Consider the following 20,631-nt stretch of genomic DNA (forward strand, 5'->3'; position numbering starts at 1 on the left):
GTGAGGAGTAACTCAGGCATGAGGATGCCAAGTCTGTTTTGGACATGACTACAAGGCTGGGTTTATCCTCTCAGCCTGGAAAAGGCCCAGGTCAAACGTCTTCTTTGCAAAGACCTAATTAGAGGACTCTTGGCAGCATGAATCCCTCTCCTGGAGCCTCGCAGCACTTTGCAAAGATCACGCTGTATTTTAAATTCATCCATCCCTTGTTAAAATAGAGGGTGATCTCTACATGATGATAAAGTGAGATCTCCTCTTGCCTTCTCCCCCACCCTCTCCGTGGACAAAGTCATCTGGGAAGTCATCTGGGACTGCACAGCACACTGGCTGACATCACGGGCTCTGCCCTCGAGGGGCAGCTCCACCACTTACTACCTGCATGCACCCATGGGCAGGCCAAGCCTTCTCAACCTTAACACTTCAAGCCTGAAACAGTACAAGGGGTTCTCACTTGGGCTACATCTTCCTCTGCCCAGCCCACCTCCTCCAGCAACACTCACCTGGGACATAATTGATTCCACAGTCGATGACTATCGCCCCAGGTTTGATCCACTCCCCTTTCACCATTTCAGGCTGACCCACTGCAACTACCAGGATGTCACCTTTATTTACCTAGGGAAAGAGGGTTCTGACTTCAGAAATTAAACAGTGACACATAAAAAAATCTAGGTGCAGAAAAGACATCCCTAAACTTTGCATGAAATTCTTCATTGTCATCAGCTATTTTATGCAAGTCACGCGCCATCTCCGACAGCCATTCATATACTGTGCTCATTCCTACACATGTCAAAACCTCCCCTTCCACTAGACATTTTATTGAATGGGGAACTTGGGAACCTGCAGGGTAGGGAGGAGCACAGGCTTGGAGCCACAGGCCCGGGACAATGTCCCTGAATTACACGACACCTGGAGACTGCTCCATCTCCTCCAGAATGAGGGGTCACAACCTTCCACAGAGCACTGCTCGGGGAGGACAAACGAGGTGCTGGGCCTCTCTGCTGGGCTCTCTCCACATTTAAGAGGCTGTGCTGTCAATGGGATGTGTCCATGTGAGAATTCTTCAGCTCAGGAATCTAATGCAGGGGTCAAGAACAAGTTGTGACTGATGTCACAAGACCACTATCTACACCCTCCCTGGGACACCTCCACCTCTGAGGCTACCACTGTCATGTATCTGGGATCTGGCTGCCCCCCAGTTCCTATGCTGCTCATCCCTACATACCATGAGATGGGCTAATGTAGAAAGAATTTAGTCAAAACAAAATCTTTATACACTTGTGCAAGTTTTAAATTTGAATCTGCTTCTTCATCTTGTGAAATAGACAAGAGCCACAGAACTGTTATGTTAAAGGAGATAACAAGGTAAAGTACACGGCAGTTTCTGGCACTTAAATGTTAGCTATTCCCATTATGCAAGAACCCCCACCACATACGGGAACATTCGTGCATACATGCATGTGCACACGCACACACACACACAGAACGCCTTCCACTCTGTCGACCCCTTACCTCCTCATTTAGATTGGCAGTCCTGGAGTGGCAGGTGGTCACTGTGGCATGGTTCCACAGAAGCAAGTCATGCATCGGGGCACCAACTATCTTGCTGCGCCCGACCACAACAGCATGCCTCCCGGCAATCTTTACCCCTGGAAGAGAAGCCAGCTTGCATCAGAGAAATAGGGCAAGCTGCCTTCCTTTGCATGCCACCTCAACAGGAAAATTCAGAACAAGTGCACAAAAACAGGTTCTTAGCATCAAAAAGACATCTTCCTAAAGCTATTCCTTCTTTGGCAACTCAGTGTTTCAGTTTCAAATTGGGACATATACATGTGTCCCACTTGCTGTGGGCTTTTGAGAGCAGCTTAAGCCCAGATCCATTCATTGAGTCATAGGAGAGTGGGAAGAAAACCTACACTCAAGGCAAAAAGAAACCCTGACATACAGCTCAACAGCCATATGGAAGAAGACAGCAGGTTAAACCACATGGAAGAACAGCTATAACAAACAGGGTGCACGTAATGGGGTGGAGGGAAGCGAGGGAAATTACATCAGTATCAGTAAATCTTTAGTTCTTCAAACAAATTTCTCCTCTGGCTTAGGGCCTGAGCCACAGTGTTATTTGCAGGGAAGTGGTAAAGGGGCACTTTAACTTAGTAGAAAGCTTTCTTTTCGTTTACTCAGTACCCGTTCTTCTGGCACTATTCCAACGTCCTTTTCAGGGCAGACATACTCTACTCTGTAGAGGTGGTTTGGGTGAGCACCAGCGGGTAAGTGACCACAATCATCCTCTGGCCAATGGGATCCATCCCATGGCTATGAGGCATTAGGATGGAACACGCTGGAGCTGCTCGGGACCACCAAGTGGAGCTGAGGATGAGCTACCACATAGAGGGGAGCAGAGGAAAGGTCTTGAGGACTCCGCTGAGTCCCTCTACCCAGCCCTGCGGAAGTGGATGCTTGCTTCGGGGAGTGTGGGTTTAAAGTGTGCTTGTCACTTAACATTAACTCCATCCCCGAAAAATAAGTTTCTATATAATGTTCACATCATGAACATCTAGAAGTAAAGCCCTCACAGTGTGAAGTGTTTAAAAGGTACCCAGCTATACTTCTTAGGGTTCAACAAAGGACCTGAAGCTGCATTTGGGCAAATGGTAGCTTCACTATCAACAGGAGGAAGTGGGAAGCCTGCAGGCGCTGTGGCTCACAGGACTTGTCTCTACCAAGCTGTAACACACTGTGTGCTCGGCACGCCATAGAGTATAAATTTAGTTGTAGGACTGAACAGCAATAGCTGTCCCAAGGCTTATAGCTTGACCTTTACTTGCCAGCCACAGAAAATTTTCCCTTATGTTAGCCAACATTTTCCACTTGAAATTTCTAATCCACCTCCTCTAAACAGGACACCATGCCTTGCAAAAAATAACCTCTGCTGAAAAGTATTCATGATGAAATTAAAATACCATGATGCTGACCAGGTAATGGGCTAATATGGCCAACTGCTCAAGAGATTCATTTCCAGCTGTCTGTCTAGTCCTAGAACTACAATGGAGACTTGGTGCCCACTCTGGGGTGGGGACTTTCCACTCTGTACCCTTACAGACTATCTGAATCCTTTTTACCATACAGGTTATTTTTTCATACAAAATAAATTGCTTTGAAGTCAACTACTGAGTTCAACTCTTGGCTCTGTTCCCTCTTGGACAAATTACTCAACATCTCCCAGCCTGTTTTCTCAGCTGTCAAACAATAAGAGTACCTACTTCATAGGGCTATTGAGAAAGTTGAGATTTTAGGTCAGGAAGCCCCTAGCGGATAGGTCCAGTGCCAATCCACTTATTTAGGGCCCACAGCGTACCTCCCTTATACTTTTACAGGTCAAGACCAGGCTCCACAGAATGGTACTTTACTTTTGTCTGTTTTTACCTGTCTCTTTGATGAGTTCCAAGCATCCTTTGGGTGTACAAGGGATGAAACAGTCATTGAGGTCACCTCTAGCAAGTTTTCCAGCATTGATGCTACTCAGTCTACAAGAAGGAAAGTGAAAGATGTCTTTCCTCTTTAGAAGCAAAATGGTGTGTTCCCGAAATAGAAATGTATTATAATTAGAATCATGCAATGTGGTACAGACAGCCAAGCCAAACTCACCCGTCCACATCCTTTTCGGGTGCAATAGCATTGACCAGTGCTTCAGTGTTAATGGGATTCTCTGAATCTAAAGGTAGCTGCACTATGAACCCATGTACGGTGAGGTCTTCATTCAAAGACGTAATGCACTTTAACACCTAGAAGTAATACCACATACAATTTGTATACCACATAGAAAGGGTGGCAACACTTTCTAAGTCAAAAGCCAGCCTGCCACATTTTCCCCTGAGAGTTTAATTGTAATCCTCTGAGAATATAACTTCCTTTGGCTCCTGAGGGCAACTCTACTTTAATACAGAATGTAACCTTCAGGTGTCTGGTAAGAAATCCATCAAATTAAAGAGCTAAGAACTTTAGTAAAAATCATTATCCAAATCAAGATTCCTGTGATGACAGAAATATTCCATAATTTGCATCTTACAATGTAAAAGTGGCTACTGAATATTTGAAATGTGGCTAGTTCATCTAAGGAACTGAATTCTAAACTTTATTTCATTTTAATTAAATGGCCACATGGGGCCAGTGGCCACCCTGCTGGACAGTGCAGACACAGAACATTTCCATGACCTCAGAAAGGTTCTTTCTCCCCCTGCGCCTTCACAGCTAATCCCCCACCTACGGCAACCACAGTTCTGACTTTAATCACCGATGGTTTGTTCTGCCTGTCCTTGAACATCATGTATATAGAATATGCATTTCATTTTTAAAATGCAATACAGGCCAAGGACCAGTTTCTAATGAACATCGCAGGTGATGTGGAAGCAAACGACGCGGCAGTCCCACTGTGAGCGCCACACACTCATACGCAGGACGGCCCCGTTTACTCTGTGGGTATTTCCAAAGATTCTTCCAGAGGCCCAGTCTGTGAAGACTTGGTGGTCTCTTATATGTTTAATGTTATCGGTTCCCAAAGTTTCCCCAAATCAAAACCAGACAGGAAAGCACTTTGGCTGCCCTCTTAACAGCTGGTTCCTAACAGCTCACCTCAGATTCTGTGGCCGTGCGTGGTAACTTAATGTGCTTGACTTTGATCCCAACCTGCAAGAATGAACATTTAAAACAGGAACATGGCAAAAGGACTTGAGATATGGGCCCATTTCTTCCACAGATAGGAGTAAAACCAACCAGGCGGTGCTGAGCATCATGTCACCCTCCTCTGTCCTGAGAATGAGTCTCTCAGTTTGACCCATTCGTCAGGTATTTGCTGCCTGTCACCACTGCACTTTGCAGTTTCCTGCCCACGACTCCTGTCCTCTGGGAGCACACAGATCACTGATTAGAAAACATTCCAGGGCAAAATAAGAGGCCAAAGCTCTGCCACCCATTTCTAACTTGCAAAATAGGGCGATAAACGTTTTTATGGGAGGACCGCAAGGGGCAAGGGATAACAGACAGGACCTGGAGGGGGGTAAGGGCAGGGGTGGGGGTGATGGCACCCCTGTTCTGGGCCTTACCTCTTCAGCAGCCTTCAGCTTCACACTTATATAAAGGTTAGAATCATCTCTGTTGCCAACCTAGAATGACAAAGACATGCAAATCAGACAACTAGGGAAAGCCAAAGTGTAAGGAAAAGCTTCTAAAATTTTAGTTTTGATAAAAGGAATGTTTAATCATGAGATTCCTGCTGCAGAGAACTTTTACAGGAGAATCAGGAGAACGTAGGGACAGCATGGAGATGTGAACGTAAGTGGTATCACCCATCCCTCTCTGAACAAAGCACACCTGACTCCCACTGAAAAGCCAAAAGAAGAGAAAACAGGGGACAGCTGCATCGGCCTTGGAAACTAAGCAAGGATGTGACAGGCCTGCCTAAAACGTGTGGAATTTCTGCTTGCCACCAGGTTGACGTGCCAGAACAAAAGGGCATGACGGCTGAGGAAATGTCATCAGAGCTCTGGTGTACATTCTGCACCCTCTCCCCACCCCGGGGACAGAGGAAAGCTCTCAAGCCCCACCACACAGAGAAGAGAAACCAGCGAGGGTGGACCTAATCCCAGCTCACATAGAACAGACACCTACATGAGGCAAAGGGCAGTCTGCTGCCCTCCAGATGGGGAGGAAAAAGCGCGAAGAAGCTGAACCTTTTGACCCGCCACTCTAGGTCTCACTATGTTCCCCGTTTCTTTAATTACAGACATATTTAGGTTTTCATTGTAATCATTTATCTGTAAAATTTTATTTTACAAGTATTTTTTCATGTTCTGATGGTTGACTTTTGTCCTTTTCAAGGCTGAAACAGTCTCTCAGGGTGATATGCCACAGTAAGTTTGGTTTTTCCCAAAACTGCAGTGGGAAAAATGGGAGGTCCCTTGACACCAAAATGAACTGACGCATGGTTCCTTTAAACGGGACGACTGTGGAGAAAGAAGCTGGCCTTAAGGAGAGTCTCTCCAGTTCCTGTCCTGTTGATGCTGCTCTGGGAAGCCCCTGTCAGGCTCACAGCACATGGCCTTACTCTTAGCTTCAGGTGTCCTTTATAGAGAGATTCTCAGTTTTGCCAGTGCTAATTTGAATGTCAAGAGAGGCCGATGAGTCCGGTGAGGGGAATTTGGTTTTTCTATGGGTTATGTGCACCTCAGTGCATTAGTTGCTTCCTGTGGGGGCGTTCCTAGAATTTTAGTGCCTCTCATGTTTTTTCTTTGGTCATTTTCTATACATGGTCTTTGCCCCTATCATCCAACTCTCATTGATTCAGCTACCAGACTTAAAATACTTTGGGATTCTTAGCTCAAGGTAGGAAATATCAGAGTATTGTTTTTTCATTTTTATTAATACTGTAAACAAAGAATGTTGCCCGCCATTCCAGTTCCACAAGGATCAAGTCATTAGCCGCTACAGTCTCTGACCTGCAAGTACACCCTGAAAGAAATTCAGGATGAAACATTCTGTGTTTTGGATACATGGGCCCCTCCATAGTTAAAATACACATCTAAGGAAGTATCTCAATGACCCCAGATTCTTGCATCTTCCCACAAAAAGAAAAGCACTAAAACCATTAACTGAGATACCTGATCCTGTGACTAGCAGTATTCTTTCACTAAGCTCTTCACTGCCTGTTTCCCCAGCCAAAATTCTTGTATATATCCTGGCTCCTCCCCTACCTCTTCAGTTTCTACGTGCAATCCAAGAGGCAGTCTCCTGGGCTAATTAGGGAAGGGAGGGAATGCAGAAACTAGGGAACAGTCAAGAAACAATAGTACAGCCTTGGGGCAAGGTCCAGGTTCCTCCTTAAGGAATCTACATCATATCTTTGAGATCCTCCCCTAAACTGGGTGGAGGACCACAACTTCAGGCTGAGCACAAGATTCCTGAAACACTGCCCCATTACCTCACCACCAACCAATCTGAAGAGTTGCACACTCTGCAGCCCTCACCCCAAATTTTGCCTATATAAATTTAATGTTCGGGTTTTCTGAGCATGAGCCATCTGTTTTCCTGTTTGTCCCTGCAGTAGACCTTTCTCTGCTCCAAATTCTGACGTTTCCGTTTGTTTGGCCTCACTCTTTCGGTAACGATAGTTATAAGCACATGTCACAGTTTTAGTTATAAGCACATGTCACAGTTTTATTGTAATCCTAATGCAAAGGAAAAGACCTCTTGGGATGCAGTTCAAATACTCCTAGTAGAGGCATTTTATAGGGAAAAATGGTTATACAACATTGATAGACTGGAGACAGAAAGAACGTTTAGTTGAAGAACAGTAGATTCTTGACTGACAGTCAAGTGGGTGGATAGAAGACTGGTTTCCCAGAACAAATCTTAATTCCATTATAGTTTATCAAAAAAAAAATCACTTGAGGATTTTTATCAGAAAAACCCATTTCTTCCTTGAAGAAGGTGAATTACATCATCTAGAAAAGGCCCTATCCCAGAACAAGTTAGGGATAACATTTTTACACCAGGAGTCTGCAAACTGTTTCTGTAAAGGGTCAGACAGCATCTATTTTAGGTCTTTCAGCATCTATTTTAGGTCTTTCAGGCCACATACTCTGTCATACATTTTTCTTATCTAACCATTTACAACCTGAGCAGTTTTGAACATGGGCCACAGTTTACCAATCCCTGTTTTACACCATAAAATTTCTTGGGTGTTAGCCTACTTGCTAAGTTTTCTTCTGCTCCAGGAGCCTTTTGCAGATTAATAAACTCAGGCTAGCTGAGTTTATTAATTTTTTTGTTTTGTCCATGCCTTTTGTGAGAACTGAATGAGTTACTGTATGTACAGTGCTCTGAATAACTCCTGGTAGGAAGCAAGTGTTAGTTATTATAATAGTTAAAATATATTATGGGCATATTTATGGAAACACAACCTTATTTGTATCTCTTATAATGAAAAGCCAAGTCTTAGTTTCCTTTAAATATTTAGTTGTTTGGGAAGCTACCAGTCCATAGTTTCAAAAGAAATTCCAACTTTTAGGCATATATCCCTGGACCAGATCCTGAATATCCTTGAATGTGATGCTAAGGAATTAGAAAGAAAATTGGGGCAAAGCAAATGGGTTTTGGACATAGACAGAGCTGGGGTCATATCCAGACTCAGGACCTTCCTGCCTGTGGCTTTGGGTAAGCTACCCAAGATCTTTGAGTATCAGTTACTGTGACTATAAGGAGACAGCTCCCATCCTGTAGACAAAGGCTAAAAATTAGAACAACTAGAAACATATGCAAATCATTTGAAATACAGTAGACATTCTACACAAGTCTGTCATTCTTTCCATAAAGGATGGGGAGTGGGTGTGGTTGGATGGATTGCAATTAGATCTGCATTTTGACAAGGGCTGCAATCAAAGTTAAAAGGACAAACTGGAAGCGCCCAGGTCAGAAGCCTGGAAGCAGGCACTGCAGTGGCCCATGGGGTGAAAGCAGCAGAAATCAAAAGGAGGGAACAGATCCCAAGATCAGGAGAGGCATTTTCAACAGCACGACAGTCCCTAAGGGGATGTGGTGAGCAGGGAGAGACCCTAAAGAGACATTTCAGGTTCCTGGTTTTTCTAGTTTTCAGGTTTTTCTGAGTACGTGGGGAAATGGTAGTGCCAGTCACCAGGATGGAGAAGAAACAAGAGGTTGGAGGTGGCACAGATGTGATTACAACATAATATATAAGCCTTGCATCATAGAAAGACATTGATTCTGGTGCTAAAGTGCAAGATTAAAATATTCCAACACTGTCTTCTTGGCAAGGACATAGGAGACAAGCTGCAGAACAGCGTTTATGTAACAAACACACTTTGCAAGCAATAAATTTAAAATACGAGTTTGGAAGCCAATCTTGAAAATCAGAAAAAAATAAAAACCCTCAATATTGCTACCAAAAGGTTTACAGAAACAGATTTCTTGTCTACGACACTTACTCTTCCTACAACAAATAATTCACAAGTATAAGCCAAGAAATAGCGGGTCCCGCAAATGTACCAAGTGTACACCCACAACATACACCTTTGATTCTTAGTAATTTGCCAGAAAAGGAAAATCCAGCACAGCAGAGACCACACCAGGCAGAACAACAGGCCTTCTGTGCTTTTCTTCTCAGCTAAGGCCCTGTAGGTCATGAGTAGCAAGGAAGAGAAAATATTTAAGTACTATTCACTCTGAAATTCTTGATGAACATGGAACAGAAACTTAGCAAGGGATTATGTAGAGACATACATACAGAGAGAAACAAAAAGTGAGGAAGCAGGTATTTCTAAAGGGAATTTCAAATGCAAGCTATCACCTTCCTAACTTCCCAATCAACTCTTCAAACATTCATTTGTACATTTGTTCACATGACACATATTAACACTCTTTACTGCCTCCTATACTGGGTGAATCTGGAGCTCTTGGAAGAAACGCTGGATAGAGGCCTAAGTTAGGAATTATTGTCCCATGTAGCTGCGGGACTGGGTAAGCTCACTTAGGGAAAGAATAAGGTGGAAAAGAGGTCTGAGGGCTGAGCCTTGAGGCACTCAAATGGTTTAGGTATCAGGAAGATGGCCAACAACAAACAAAGGAGATAAGAGAAGGGAGTGATGTCCTAGAAACCAAAAGTCTGGAACTCAGAAGAGATCCAGGTTTATAAGTTCCTAACCTACAGCTGATATTTGGGGCCAAATTAAATCGCCTAGGGCAAAAGGTTCCCCAAGCATGGTTCACACACTCTTGGGGAAAACCCAAGACCCTGTGAGAAGATCTGTGAGTGCCACCACAATACTACAATGTCATCTGCTTTTTTAACTGTATTGACATCCTGCAAGCCAAACTAGCCAATTTTTCAATGGAACACCATCTTTACTTGAAAGAACAACTGACAAACAATGATTATTTGGGCTTGAAAATTTGGCAAATATTTTCTCAAAATTGGACAAAGTCAGTCTGCTACTTCAAGGAAAATAACTAACAGTATTTGTTGCCAATGGTAAAATTCAAGCTTTCCAGCAAAAACTGGAGTCTTTTATCTACTCCCGTGAGCTTGACAACTTCTCAATACTTACTTTTCTGACGAGATCATTGGGAATATTAATGATTATGGTTTTTAAAATATTGCATAATGAAACATGTTAACATTCGTAGGATCTGCATAATTCAGTGAATTATTCCAAATGAGGCATGAAAGACAAAAGACAACAAAACCACGAACAGGTAAATATCCATTCAAATAGCAACATAAAACAGGATTTTGACTTAACAAAGTATGAAAGTTCACTGATATGGTTTCAGATGCCACATTGCAACTATTCTTTAAAAACATGACTTACTGAGCCCTGTAGTATTAAAAGAAAATTATCTGGGAAGACTATTAAAAGAACTCTTTCTTTTACAACCATACATCTGTAGAAGGTCAGATTTTCTTCATATATTTCAATCAAGCCAGCATAGCAAGAGGTTGAACACAAAAGTGGATGGGAACCTAGCTATCTTCTACTAAGCCAGACAGTTAAGGGTTTTGCAAAATGTAAAACAACGCCTCTCTTCTCACTCAATTTTGTTTTCTAAAAGTTTTTCATAAAAATGTTACTTACGCTAACGTATAATGAGCTTACTATTGGCATTTTAAAATGTATAAATATTTTAAGACTTCTTAGTTTTAATTTCTAATACAGTAAATGTCAATGGATAAAGCCATATAAACAAGGGCTCTCTAAGGTCTTAAGTTTCTAAGAGTGTAAAGGGGGCCTGAGAACAAACTCTGAAGAGACACAGGACTCAGGAAAGGGTCCCCACAGAGAACGGCAGAGGGCCGGGGCACACCAGCATGGAGAAGTTGGGCTGGAGGAGCCTCAAAGAGAAGCTGCAAAGGTCTGCGGCAGAGGGAGAGGTCTGAGGTGCCTGTGGTCTTCAGAGCTACTGAGATTGACAAAGGAAGGGACTAGTGGAAATACACTATCACAATACCTGTAAAATTGCCAGACCTGGTGAGAAACCAGGTACTTGCTCCTTCATCTGAGTGATTTGGTTCTTCAGTTTCTCCCTTATTTGTCTAGAGAAAAGGGAAAAGATTGGAGTTAACACTTAATATTTCAAGCTACAAATAAGCGATGTGTGTTATTGGATGTATTTCTCTTTCAAATTAAAAGCACCTTCACTGGACAGACGTTATCTGGCATAAGATGCTCCTTGTAGCGCCCAACAATTTTCTAGGCTTCAAGAAGATATGGATCTAACTGCTGTTGACACTGACTGGGCCATGGGGTATGGGACAGTTAGTTTTAAACATATTAGTTGACAGTATTCAAAATCATACAGTGAACAAATAAAAACCTGGACCAGCACTTCTGGAAGGCATCTAACCCTTGTCTTTTTCAGCATTTCCACTCTCCAGGTGCTGTTCGAAAAAAGTTGGCAGGAAAAAACTCAAGCTCACACCTTCTGCTCAACCTACTCTACCTAGTAAGACAAACACATGGTATCCATATAAGGCTGAGCAATAAATCAATGACTCTCACTCTGATTTCAATATGAATTTACAAATTATATCCTAATTTACAAAAGAATTTTCCTTACCCAAAGTTGAAAGTATAACTTCTTGTGAAACAAAGATACATCAGTTTACTAACACATTTCTTAACAATTCAATAGGACATCAAGTAAATTACACCATATCCATAAGTAAATATTCAAAACAGTTCAACCTTGTCCAGTTGTGATACAGTCATAAACTCGAACAAGATCTGTCTCTCCTGGAAGGACCAGTTTTGCCATTTGTCTATCTGCATCTTAACCACACTTGACACACAAATATACCTGGCATTAGCAAGCATCTCTTCCCTCATTCTAATTTGGTTACTCCCTTCCCCAATTCTCTTGACAAATATCTGGCATAAAAAGGCTCAGGAGTCACAAGAAAGACACTATTTGGATTACCCTACGATATGGTAAGAATGTTGAATGATGCGAGAAGTCACACCACAGACTTCAGAATTTAACTAACTACTAACTTGTTTTCTCAAGTCAATATTCTATAAATCACATAGTTCAAAAGAATTAATTGACCGTTGGATTTTCTTTTACTGGGCTTTGACCTGAACAAAGGTCACAGTTCTGCTCTGACAGAAGATAATAGGAAATACTAGAGCTGCCAAGTTTTCACTAAGCTGCCACTGAAACTCCCCAGCTGTTCCAGCCTGAACAGTTTCCCCTGCTTGACAATCAGAAATGGTGCCTGGGTAGCTGCAGAAGGCCTCTCCCAGGAGCCAAGTTTCCAGACTCCACTCTCTCCCCTCCTTTCCCTCCAACCATTATATTAACACAAAGGGCTAGGCAAAGGTTTCTACCGGCTGTCCCCAACCCAAAGAAAACCCATGGTGGGGACGAGGGTGTGTATAAAAAACAACCATTCCTAGTGCAACATGGGACAACAACCAACAGTAAGAACAGATAAAACACATCTGAAGTTCTCAGTAACCCTGTGAGGTAGGCAAGGGAGGAGAAGCTTTCTTATTCCTGCTCACAGATGCAGACACAGGCTCAAAGCAATGAGGTGGCTTCCCCAGGGCCAACTAGCAGAAAGAACAGCGAGTGCAAAGGTCCTGAGAGGGTGAATGAGGTCCAAGGGGGATCAGTTACCGGATGAGGTAGATTGTCATTTATTCTGAATGTGATGGGAACCCATTAGAGGGTCTTGAACAGGGCTGACATGATCGGACTCACATTTTTAAAGGATTATTCTGGCGGCTGAATTGGGAACAGACCGTAGGGGGAAGTTACTGCAGTTGCAAAAATCCAGACCAGAGGTGATGGTGGCTTGGGTCACGGTATCAGTGGTAAGCTGGCAAGAAGTGGATGGATTCCCAATATACTAAACATGAAACACAGGGAATGCTGGGGCTACAGATGATTCTGAGGTTTTTAGGGTTGGGAAATGGAGCTGGAAAGACCGACTACAATTACTGTAGGGACAGAGCTGATTTCATACTGATACAGTGAATTTATTTACCAAATCTTACAAGGATTCTAGAACAAGTAGGCATGCCCGAGGAAGGGCATCTAGAGAGAAGTAAAAGTAATACTTACACCCAGCAGGTAGCAAGCATTGGGAATCCAGTTCTACAAGGTGCTACAGGTGGAAAATGTTTCAGCCCAATAGGTAAGAGCAAAGAACAAAATGTTCTGTATTTTCTATGCTATAATTTAAACGAGTCTAAGTGTGCATTTTTATTCCTAAAATAGATTATAGCTTGAGATCAGTTACACCAACTCCTTTCAACTTCTTCTAAGAAGCAGGATTGCTTTAAAGTTGCATTAGCAGGGATATTCTTCCAACTACAAAGATCTGTTTAAAAGCTAACACTTCGATCTCTTTATGGGACAGGAGCAGAACAACAACGAGATATTTAAAAATGTACGCAAACCATAATCAGCAAGAGCTAGACAGCCCAGAGTACTAAAGCAACAGGTGGAAAATTTTCTGCCCTGGTGAGAAAAAAAAAATCAAGGCAGTTGTAATTAGGTCTCCATAAGTTCCTTAAATTTTTTTCCTGCCTGGTTTTCTTGGTTGGTCACTAAGTGAGGCAACTTAAAATGAAAAGTGGAATATTGGAAGCCAAGTGTCAGGTATGGTTGAAGTTGAAGAAACTATAAAAGAAGAATGTGGAGAGAAAAGTTAACATTTCCCCTGTTGTCTGTCTATTTTAGGGTCATAGAGCTGTGATGAATTAAATGGTAGGAAGCACTTTAATTTTTATAGCTCATTTCCAAAGTTTAAATGCTATAGTAGAAGAACTTTAAAATCACTGAAACCTCCTAAATCAACAGAAACTTAGTTGCAGATGCCTCCCATTTCCATCCATGGTCCTGTGAGTTATACCATCCTGGTGAAGATTCTGGGGGTAAGGTGAGGCAGAAATAGGCATATGGAGAAACATCCCTGATCCCTGAATAGAAATACACATGCCAGTCACACCATCTTCCATCAACATTCACTAAAATCTAAGGGAAGACATATCTCAATCTCGACACAGTAGAAATCAGAACTAGAGTGCCAATAAATACAGCAAGACAAAGTAGCAGTAAACCAATGAAGACTCACTGATCCTAATGGACAGATACTAGTAAAATGTCATAGCCAATTAAATATGAACAGACACAGATATAGTTTTAACAGAGTTACTACTGGCATCTAGTGGGTAGAGGCTAGGGATGCAGTTAAATATCCTACAATGCAGAGGATAGCCCCTCACAACAAAGAATTATCCAGCTCAAATGTTAATAGCACCCAAGGTTGAGAAACCCTGCTACTGGCCAATAAAATGCAATGTTTCGAGTTATCTTTTCTTTCCGAGGGGCAAAAATCAAGGTTGAAATCATTTATGGTTCAATCTGTCAAAATGTGTTTGAATCTCTGTGGGTAAGATCATTTACATTACGATCTAGTTTTCTCCAAGTTGACTTCCCCTACACAGTCATCAAAGAGCCTAGTCAATAAAAGTCAAAGGTGTACATCCCCAGAGAACTGTAATACCCTTGAAGAGTCCTAGTCAGAGCCTAATGTCCCTCAACAGTCACCCAGATCCCTTGCCCCAAGTCTTGTACAATTATTCCTGAAAATTTCCATTACACATTCCAACTCATTCTGTTTCACACAATGGCTCATTATCAAATTGTGGACATTTTATGACTGAGAAAAAAATCATTGCTAAATATAACCTAACAAGGACATTTCAACAAGAAGCTATGGGTAGCAGAAGGAGTAAAGGGTATTTAGCTACATGGCTAAGAAATCTAAATCCCGAAAATAAAGCTGCCCAGTCAACAATCAAGGAAATGTAGCACAAGTTTATAGGAATTTGCAAATGATCTTTAAAGGTCCACAGAATATACTTCCAGTAACTGAGGAGAAAGTGAGGACATTCATCCTCAACATGCAGGGCTATTCTAAACAAGGACACACATTTCTTTCTTCCCCCCCGAGGAGGTTACTGTCATAAGATATTAACAATGCAGTTACACCGCAAATGTCTTATTTCATTTGCTTTATTTTCATTTTGTTCACTTGCTGTTTTATTTCATTTTCCATTACAACTCTTATACTGCTAAAAACTACTTCAAATTTTTTGAAAAACTTAACATGTAGTTCCTTGTAAAAACAATTGAGGCCACCTAGTGTTCCAAGAAAGGCATGTTTTTCAACTTCCTAGTCAGTTACGTCAAATTAAAAGACCAAAGTACCTTCTTGTTGAAACAGTTTTCACTGATATGTAGTATGACAGCAAAAGCTACATTATAAAGTATACAGATTAACCAATATCAGTATTTTCTTTTATTATGTTTCAGGATAAAATACTTAAATAAGAATTATTACAATTTAATACAAATATTTACTAAACTTGACAGGTATCTCAAATATTTGAAGCTTAATGCTTAATGTGAATCTATTTTATGCTCCAATGAAAAAATTTGTAATGTAAAATTCTTCCATCCAATTCTCTCAAACTCTCTCAAAGACCTAAGAAGTGAAAGGTAAATTGTCCAATATTTATGACATGCAAACAGCCAAAAGGCATGCAATTCTAATGAACCCCCCAATTCCCACAGAGTGTAAAAGTCTTCATTAATCCATATACCCAAAAATACAATAAATGCTTTTTAGGCTTCTAGATCAGGGTTTATTGATCTTAACACTACTGAAATTTGGGCCAGACAATTCTTTGTTCTGGGGGGCTGTCCTGTCCATTGTAGCTTCTAGATGCCACCAGCACACAGCCACTCCTCATCTGACAATCAAAAATATGTCTCCAGGCATGTCCAAATGTGGCTGGGGTGGAAGAAGGGGTAAAACTGCCCCTGTATGAGAACTACTGATCAGGATGGAACAAATGGAGCTGGGAACTAGGTTGAATTGGTGGAGAAAGGCTTCATAAAATGCAGGATTTAAAAAACAGATTTAAAGTGCATTAGCATTAGAGAAAGGTCACACAGAGAAAAGTACTGTCAGAGCCCAGGTGCACACACCAGGTGTGGTAGGATGCCTGAACAATGTGGTCCCACCTTCCTACCCACTCATGGAAGTAGGGGCAGTTTCTACTCGGATCCGACAAATTGGTAACACTAAGAACAGACAGCACAGTGTTGCTAAACTTTCCATGCCCTTTCAAAAACTCAGGCGTCTAGATTCTTATGTGTAATTACCCATATTAATGTGCTGAGAAGTAATCTAATTCTTAAAAATAACTCTGTAAGCCCAACAAAGCATATGGCCTCCAGGCTATCATTCTGTAATCTTCAGCAAGTTATGAGACATGACAAGATGGCCCCAAGTCTGAAGATCTGTAAGAAAAGGCCCAACACCCCAAATTAGCCTATTTCAGGACTATCTAACCACAGATCTGCCCATCAGAGCAGACTATGGTCCTAAACCCCAAGCAGGCCTCTGGATCATCATCCAAGGGGAAAGTGGAAAGAGTATGGAAAACTAGGGTCTCCACTTGGAGAGTCAACTGGAGGAGAGGGGAGCCTTTTCCCTCAGCTCCAGGGACCCTCTTCTGTGCTAGGCCAGCCTGATATCCCTTTTCCCAGAGGATTCTTCATGTACGTGGGGATATAACAGGGGACCACACACTCGGACTCAAAGCCCCACTGTCCAAATCCCTAACTGCCTGATCCCCACCCTCCTGATAAACGAGGATGGACACTTGCTCTTGGACCATATCCCTAGTCAGAATTCTTGCCAGTGCCATGACCAGGGTAGTTGGTTGCCAGTCCAGTCTCTACAAGTCCAGCTACAACACTCCCAACAGCCTGGCTGGGTGGCCTGTTTAAGGCTGAGCAGAAGGTCCCACCTCTCAGGAACTCCCACTTGCTCTCCTACACAAACTCCCAGAATCCAGCTAGCTTTGACAGTTAAGCTTCCATAGAACTTCAGAAAGGCCTGCACTTTGGAGCTCATTAGAGGCAAATCTTTTTAAGCACAAAAAGGCCTACAGGTACTTTACTTCCAGGACAAGATGAAAGCTTATCGACTTCACTGTGGTGAGCAGACTCTTTTTATAGAAAATAGTTCTAGCTCTGTAGCTAAGCATATAGTCATGGTTCCATTTTTATCTTTGAACAGCTGGTTACATTCTAATTTTACGGCTCAAGATTATAAGACAGCCACCAAAGATACAGCTGGGATAGACACAAACATCACTTGTTTTTCAACAGGTATTTTCTAAGCATCAATTTATTAAAACTCAACCATGTGCCAGGGCCTGCTTTAAATGCTTTATGAGTAATGACTTGTTTAATTTTTAACAAACTTATGAATTAGTTGCCCAACATATGGCTGAGGAAACTAAGGCACAAGGAGGTAAACTAGGTTGCCTCAGAGGAGGGAGCAGCATGATGTCCAGCTCCAGGGATCCCACCCAGAGGGAAGTGCGTTACAAACATACCTAACTCACTCTGCTCAACCCACGACTCAGAGCACCTTCTCTCAGCGGCCTGACAAGTAGTAAACCATCTGTCTCTTCTCAAGCAGTCTTTCTAGAAAGAAGACTTGATCAAGAAAAATGCCACCCATGGCAGGCTCAACTCTAGCAAGCTAACAGAAGGAAAGGTCAAACAAACCATACAGAATTTTGTCGGCTCCACTTTGAAAAGCACACATAGGCAAGAATTGTGGTTTGTAGTCTAAACGCCAAATCAGGGTGGTTCTTCTGACACTACTTCCCACCCCTTTCTATTATCTCTTGAGAAGCACCTCCATTGAGTCAGGGAGGGCTCTCAGCCCCAACGTCCGTGACTTTCACTCACTCCTCTACTCACTCCAGCTTTTCCGAGGCCATCATGGCTGATCCCAGGGCAGTAGTTTAATAACTTGTGAGGTCAAAGGTCCATGGCACGTGCTGTTGTTTTTGGCTAGGAACCATAACATTGGCAGGCTTCCCCACCCCATAACATTGGCCAGCTCATGGCCCCACTTCCTTCAAAACTGTGCTTTTTACAATGAGTATGAGCTTAACTCCCATATTCAAAATTACAACCCCCATGTCTCAGAAATCTGTCCCTCTTTCCTGCTCTGGTTTTCTTTTTTGCACCTCTCACTACCTTACATTCTATTTCATCGAATCTGTCATCTGTCTCTACCCATTAGGACACAAATTCCAGGCGGGTAGGGACATGATCTATTTTGTTGACTGTTAAGAGTCTAGTGGCTTTGAAGAGAGCCTGGCATAGAGAAGACACACAGAAATTTATTAAGTGAATAAATATCCCAAAAGACACACTTGTCCCTAATCCTCAGATCCTTCCCAGTTTTCAAATCCAGGTTACAATCTTGGAACTCCCCTAAGGAACAAATGGAAGTGTTCCTTCCAAAGGGACAAAATTTGGCAACTAGATCCAGATTTCCCACAGGGAAAAAGCCCAGAAGGAATCTGGAATGATGGACTTTGTCTATTCCTGGCTACCAGGAAGGTATAAAGGGAGTATAATAAAATTAAACAAAAGTTGGGGACAGCCTTCTCAGGAGAGTGGGAAGCATAACAAAGAGAGGAACACTGTTGTAAGGAAAAAAAATTAGTTTACGAAATTCCTTTTAGCAAAAGTAGAAAGTGCCTGATGGAATAAGAAACACCATGTACTGGGTGAAGACCTTGGTTCTAATTGAGCCTCTGCCATTAACCAGCTAAGTAACCTTTGGCCAAATCACATCATTTTTTTTTTTTGCAGGGGGATGGTAGTAATTAGGCTTATCTATTTATTTATTAATTTTTTGGTGGAGGAACCGGGGATTGAACCCAGGACCTCATGCATGCTAGGCACATACTCTACCACTAAGCTATCTCCTCCCCTCCCCACATCACTTTTCTTGCCTCAACTATTTCCTCAGCTGTGGGATTCCTCCTTGGGATGGGGAGTGGAACAGATTTTGAAGAAATTCTGACTGTGGAACTCCTGACCTGCCCCACACTTCTTCCCTCCAAGGAAGAAATTTTTACAACTCAAGTACTACATCAGGCAAGAAACTGCCCAGGACACTTCAAGGCTTGCAAATTTGTTCCCCAAGAGACCCAACAGTTGGTGGCAACCAAGGAAGCTGACCTGCAAACTTGGGGAATGAGGGACCCTTTCCTCAGACTCCAGCATCCCTGGCTATAATGTCAAGAAGTTCGTTCACCTTTTCTTTCTAAAGTGTACTTGAGCTATTAAAAGAGGAAAGATAGAGACATCCTGCCCAGAGCCTCCAGCTGCAGCCTAAACTGCTCAACTGTATGAACCACGTTTTTGTCCAGGGTTCCCCCAGGGCCATGGTCAAAGGTCAGCTGCCTGCAGCAGCCCCAGCAAAAGGAGGTGGGTGACTGCACTACTCCAAGAATCAAGCAGGTGGTCCCTCCTCCAGAGCTCCCCATCTCTGAGGAATTGTGAGCTCTACCTGCTCCTGGATTCAAGCTCTTCATGAAGGTCAAGGTGCCAAGGTGTGGCAGTCTCAGAGCCACTTTATATGAAAAATCTTCTGTAAGCACAAATAGGCTTTAGCCTTAATGCACCCTGAAGAACTGTGTTAGTAAAAATGAACTGCTTGCTCAACCCCCCGGGCAATGTAAAAGCTCAGCTATGTTAATTCTGAGCAGCCCAGGGAGAGGAACCTTTCTAGTACCTGGAACAGTCTTTTCCAGAGAATGCTTTCAAAGCTGCTGCCAAATCAATCCCATACTGTTCTTCAATGATGAAACTTGGACTTAGATTTAAGACTTTAGCTAAGTGGTTCTCAACCTTCAAGACACATTAGAATCACAGAATGAGCTTTTAAAAGATTTAAAAAATACTGAGTCCAGTGGCTTATTGCTGGCAATTCCAATTAAATCAGCCTGGTGTGGGCACCAAGCATGAATGCTTTCTATAAATTAGTAAAACTACCTTGGAAAAGATTGGCAATTTCTACCAAAACTGCCTCTGTCAGTCTCTCTCTCTCTGTCTATCTGTATCTATATTTAACTATTGAGACAGATATAGATACAGATATATATATCGCCTGTTACTCCACAATTCTACTCTTAGGGGTGTAACCAACAGAAATGTGTATATGTCCCACCAAAAGACATTTAAAAGAATGCTCATAGCAGCACTATTCATATTCATCAAAAACTAGAAACCAAATGTCCACAGGTAAGTAGTGGTATATTCACATAGCATACAAAACAGCTATGAGAGTAAATGAGCTACACTACATGCAACGTGAAATAATTCCAGAAACACAATGTTGACTTAAAGAAGCCAGACAGAAGACTTCATACTGTATGAAGTCTTTTACATAAAGTTCAAAAGAAGCAACACTCGTCTACAGTGTTGGAAGTCAGGACAGTGATTATCTTTGTTGGATTGGGGTGGTGACTGGATGAGAGTGAAGGAAGGGCTTCTGGAGCGCCAACAATGCCATTTCCTGAATCTGGGTGCTAATCAGGTAAATTCAGTAGTGAAAAATTCATTAAGCTGAACACTTATGATAGGTGCACTTTTTTTGCACGTATTCATGTTTAAATAAAAATAAATTAAAAAACCACAAAAAGCTAAGTGATTTTAACGTGCAGG

At 42.3% G+C, this 20,631-nt stretch overlaps 1 protein-coding gene across 4 annotated transcripts in view; it reads right to left on the minus strand.

Annotated features, from left to right (window-relative positions):
- MTHFD1 (methylenetetrahydrofolate dehydrogenase, cyclohydrolase and formyltetrahydrofolate synthetase 1) overlaps positions 1-20,631 on the minus strand; it is a 51,569-nt gene that overhangs the window by 29,118 nt on the left and 1,820 nt on the right. For 2 of the 4 annotated variants that reach the window (XM_010962257.3, XM_074365397.1), the window contains exons 2-8: positions 11,017-11,101; positions 5,100-5,159; positions 4,630-4,683; positions 3,646-3,782; positions 3,424-3,524; positions 1,510-1,646; positions 501-612 (exon numbers count right to left, since the gene is read on the minus strand). In XM_010962257.3, the coding sequence (XP_010960559.1) occupies positions 501-612; positions 1,510-1,646; positions 3,424-3,524; positions 3,646-3,782; positions 4,630-4,683; positions 5,100-5,159; positions 11,017-11,101 (686 nt within the window). Of the gene's footprint in view, positions 1-500; positions 613-1,509; positions 1,647-3,423; positions 3,525-3,645; positions 3,783-4,629; positions 4,684-5,099; positions 5,160-11,016; positions 11,102-17,865; positions 17,906-20,631 lie in introns of those variants that run through there. The other 2 variants (XM_074365396.1, XM_045522094.2) reach the window with 2 other exon arrangements.

Source organism: Camelus bactrianus, chromosome 6 (assembly GCF_048773025.1).
Source record: "Camelus bactrianus isolate YW-2024 breed Bactrian camel chromosome 6, ASM4877302v1, whole genome shotgun sequence".
Classification (NCBI taxonomy): domain Eukaryota; kingdom Metazoa; phylum Chordata; class Mammalia; order Artiodactyla; family Camelidae; genus Camelus; species Camelus bactrianus.